Here is a 5,000-nt window from a genome sequence, read left to right as displayed (position 1 = left end):
TTTCATTAATTACACTTGCCTCTGATTCGTCAAAACGTATCACGTGCATAAAAAATATCGCCGATTGATGGGAAACAACGCTCCCCGCGTTGTGTGACATCCCGAAAGAGGGCTGCGAAGGGGGCTACAAGCAATCGGAAACAGCTTAACGATGGTGTGATCGTTGTTTCCTCCCTTTTGCGTTGCTACTCGTCGCAAACAAGACGAAAAGATTGAAATTTTTCTCTCTCTTGCGTCTTGTTTGCGATCATTGGCGATTGGTCGGGGAGAAAAGTAAAAGCTGTTTCCATTTACGCAAATTCAGTGTTTGCAATCGTTTGCGACGGAGTTACGCGCATACGGAAACTAGGCTTAACATAGGGAGATTCAATTTAATGTCGTGCCCAATCGACCTAATCGGCTAACTCAATGTTGTACCCAATTCAAACCCTTTGGGAATAAGACGTTTTGTTTCAGGTATTTCCATATCATTTAAATATGAATGCTACATTATCATGCAAATACAATACACAAAGAATCTTAATCTCGGGAGATTTGAATTGGGTACAACATTGAGTTAGCCGATTAGGTCTATTCAGATCTCCCGGGGTTAAGTTCTTGCATTATGATGTGGTATTCACATTTAAATGATATGGAAATATACCTGGAACAAAACGTTTTACTCCCAATGGGTTCGAATTGGGTACAACATTTGGTCTATTCTCGAATTTCACATGACACCACTTGCGGAGAAGTTTATGTGCCAACCTAATTAATCTGGAAATTGAGCTCTATTCTTTTGCTAGAGTGTTCTTTTGTTACGAGCAAAAATTGTGTATTGTACATCTGAATAACTATAAGTATGATTGAAAACACTATTTTGTCTTGCTTTTTGAGCGGAAAATCACTTAGGTACTAGTAGTTGAGAAGGTAAAACAAGATGTTCTATCAACAAAGAGCTTTTTGATCTATTTTCGTTAACCAAAACCAGTTACAGTATTGGCCAATAGCTGTAGATATCGATAAATTAAACGAGAAAATTATAATAACGCGGACTGGAGGCTAAGCGCGGGAAGGCACGCACGAGGAACTCACGAATGCTTTTGCTTCTGATTGGCTGAAAGGAAAGATTTTTATGCCAATCATCAAGCGAAGCCGTGCAACAGCAAAACAACACGCAACCACGAAATTAAAAATTCACGCAATGCATGCCATTTTCTCCTTTTTGATCAACTGCAAGTTTGTATATACACTAAGCCCACGTGAAATTAATCCATCCAACTTACCGATTTATCTTGCACATTCTTCCACATCTCTCCTGCTTTCTTCGACAGTTCCGTTACAGAAATACCAGGATTTTCTTCTTTAATTTGCCCCCGGATTTCGTTCATCCACAGCATGTAAGCAGTCATGGGTCGCTTTGGAGCATCCTTGTCTTTTTTTGCTTTCTTTTTTCTGTTACCTTCGGGTTTGTCTGCCTGCAAAATTCAACTGTCTTTAGACTCAACGTCACAGGTACCTTTCAAGCAATTTAACGTATCACACCAAAATAGTGCTGCTTGGCTATAACTCGAGTGGTCTCGTCTTAAGAGTTCGAACTCTCGCGAACTCTCTCGTTAAGAAGAAAATTTTTCCAGGCGGTCTAAAATCTCGAGAACTGTTACACACAAGCAATGTCTTACCACACAAATGTTCTCATTTTGGAAAATAATGCATGCACTCGCAATGGCAAAAAAATACAATTCCATAAAAGATGCTGCAAGTCCTCTTTATCTGTACATAACACTTAGTTGAACAACATACCTGAGCTCTTTTTCCAGGCTTCATTTTTCAACTGGTTATCAGTGAATTTGGAGAACGGTGGAAACAACAAACGAGTCTTCTCAAAAATTAACATATGGTGCGCTGTAATGTGCACGGTCGTTTTGATTGACAAGCACACATCTCGTGCATGAAATCCTGGATCGTGCATCACGCTTTCCAAGAATTAATTATATCAAAGATCACTTGGCGGCCTTCCAAAACACTGATGGGCAGACATTAAAGTCATACGAAACGCATGTACCCAACCTTTCCTCAACACCCTCAAATACTACTTTGTCATTTAAAGTCGTTGTTTTGGTGAGACACTCAGAGAAATGTAAAACGCACGTGCAGAGCGCTTTTTTTCTTCAAAAACTCCGGAAAACTTTTTTGAAGACGAAAATAACCATAAACTTAGAAACTACGCTTATTTTGAAAGCCGTTCATTTGAACGCAGAGAGCAAAACTGCATGAAAAGTCGAACGAGTTAAAACTTAGCTTCTGTGTGAAGATAAATAAGAAATTCAGGAATCCGTAACTCCACTGAAAGTGCTACAACTCCTATTTGGTTTTGGGGCGTTTTTGCATTCGTCGACGTTGTCACTGCGAGCTACAATTGGCACAAAAGAACTTACCGCAACTTTTGCTTTCTTTTTAGGAGGCTTGCTCGCACTTGGTTCAGAACTCTTTCTTTTCTTTTCAGGTGCCTTCGTTTTCTTCTCCTTCTCTTTTTGCTTTGATTTGCCTTCCTCATCGGATCCTGACTCGCTTTCGGAAGACGACGGGTTACTCTCAAACCTATGATTACACAAAAAGTAGTAAAAGGTGAGACGAGAGATGAAATGCTCTCGACAGTTGCATCCCACATTGTCGGAATGAGGGTGTGGATGATACCCACAACATTGGACAGAAACTTGTCGTGCAATGGATTGTGGGAAAAATGACGAAATCTCCATAGATACCACGAAAGCCCAACCTCGATTTCTTCATGGAGGGTTTGAGAGGGTGTTAAAGAAATGCATACACTGTAGGATACACCCTCCCCCCCCCCCCCCCCCCACAAATAAATCCTCGGTAGGTTAGTGGTCCAGCTTTGTAAAAATTGACTGAGTTGAAAAGGACTGAGTTTAAAAACAGTCTTACAGAGTGAAGTAAACGTTCTTGTGGAGTTCTCCTCACTACGACTCTTTATCGTTCGTTTTATCGTTCGTATTGCTTAAATCATACTTGATTGATAGAACACAAAGATCTTACGTAAATGGACTCTTATCCACAGAACAATATATATCATGTGGCATTCCCCAGGGTTCTATACTTGGGCCATTTTTGTTTATAATTTATGTAAACGATTTCCCAAAATGTCTACAACATACAACACCTGGTATGTTTGCCGATGATACGTATATAACTATGGCTCATGAAGATATATCCACAATTGAATGTTCCTTAAATAGTGATTTAGCTGCAGTACATGATTGGCTTCAGACAAACAAATTAAGTTGCAATACCTCCAAAACTAGTTATATGACTATTGGTTCTCGGCAAAATTTGACAAAAGCTAAATTCATGATTTTAAAGATGGATGATTGGCCAATTGAACATAAGCCTTGTACTAAGTTATTGGGAGTTCATATTGATGAAATGCTAACATGGGATGATCAGATCAAACATATTTCATCTAAAGTCTCGAATGGCTTGCGAATGTTGTATTTAGCTAGAAAATTAACTGACAATCAAGAGACTCTTAAGACAATTTACTATTCACTTGTACAACCTTATTTTGATTATTGTGATGTTGTATGGAGTGACTGCTCCAAAACACGTGCTGACAAATTACAAAAGTTACAAAATAGAGCAGCACGGATTATTACTAGGGCTGATTACTCTATTCGATCAACAGCACTGCTAAATTCTCTAGAGTGGTCAAACTTAGAAGAAAGAGAGAAAAGGCACTTGTTAATTACGATGTTTAAAGTATTCAATAACAATTGTCCAACGTATCTCCAGGAGTATTTTCATAGAACCTCAGAAGTTCACAATTATAATTTGAGGGGTTCGAACTATGACTTCCAATTACCGCTACCTAAAACGAATTTTCTAAAACGTTCTTTCTCTTATCGAGGTGCAAACGCTTGGAACCAACTGTCAAATCAAATACGTGAGATAAGGGATCTTGCAAGCTTTAAATGTGCGATATCATAAGACACATTTTACCTCGCTAGGGCACATTTTTACATGGCTTGTTCGTATTATTATATTGTAAATTATGCTTGTTACTAACTATTACTATTGTTTAAATTTCTTTGCCATTATATGATATTTATCGCTAAGTTATACCTAGTTCATTAGTCGTTTTAACATTTATATCTTGAAATTCTTGTAATTTTTTAGCATTTATACTTTGTAATTCTTACACGGCATGTCTGAAAACCAGCTTGCTGAGCCATTTACCGTGTTTAAATAAAGTTGATTGATTGATTGATTGATTGATTGATTGTTTCCTCTCGTTAATATTTTTCAATTTTTAATGGAACAAACCAACTCACTCTTCTCGAATGTCTTGATCCTCAGCGCCACTTTCTGGTGCAAATGAATCATCGGAATCTGGACGGAAAAACGACAAAAACAAATCCTACCAGTGTGAAAAAATGGGAAAATCTTTATGCAGGTTCGCGCAGTGTCTCAAGAGGTTGCTTCAAAAAGGGAAGTGCACGTAATAATTCACCTTTATCACTCGGCGACCATTTCGGAGTCCGTGGGGAATAAAGGCTTTGCCTTTGCATTGTCTTTGTCCGTCTAGCCTCACACTGCACGAGAGGTTAGACGGGCAAAATATTTTGTCTGGACATTGAGTGATATGGGTCTGTAGTCGGTCAGTAGTCGGACTCTCCGAGAAGGAATACATCACGTTCTCTTTCTGGAATGGTCGCACCGTTATAAGATAGTAGACAGGCCCCCTATATCCTACTGAAGAGGATTAGCGACCTTCAGGCTTACAGCGAACTTGCATGAGATGTCAAGAGGTTACTACTAAAAGGCATCAACATGCAAAGAATGTAAGTCCCGAGATCACGGCTACCAAGAAAGGCAAACCTCGCGTTTCGTTTTTTTTGGAATAATTGCACAGTCACAGGAGAGAAGGCAAGCCTACTATATCCTTCTGACGAAGATTACCGACCTTCAGATGTAACTAGGATGCACTATTCTCCTATGTCACA

The 5,000-nt window shown here is 39.1% G+C and overlaps 1 protein-coding gene across 1 annotated transcript in view; it reads right to left on the bottom strand.

Moving 5' to 3' along the window:
• Nucleotides 1-5,000, bottom strand: part of LOC138047285 (FACT complex subunit SSRP1-like) — a 28,176-nt gene that overhangs the window by 7,062 nt on the left and 16,114 nt on the right. Inside the window, exons 13-15 of the mRNA XM_068894050.1 lie at nucleotides 4,329-4,386; nucleotides 2,418-2,580; nucleotides 1,266-1,457 (exon numbers count right to left, since the gene is read on the bottom strand). Of these exons, the coding sequence (XP_068750151.1) occupies nucleotides 1,266-1,457; nucleotides 2,418-2,580; nucleotides 4,329-4,386 (413 nt within the window). The remainder of the gene's footprint in view (nucleotides 1-1,265; nucleotides 1,458-2,417; nucleotides 2,581-4,328; nucleotides 4,387-5,000) is intronic.

The sequence above is a fragment of the Montipora capricornis genome, chromosome 4, assembly GCF_036669925.1.
Source record: "Montipora capricornis isolate CH-2021 chromosome 4, ASM3666992v2, whole genome shotgun sequence".
NCBI lineage: Eukaryota > Metazoa > Cnidaria > Anthozoa > Scleractinia > Acroporidae > Montipora > Montipora capricornis.
This window is presented reverse-complemented; position numbering and strand designations above follow the sequence as displayed.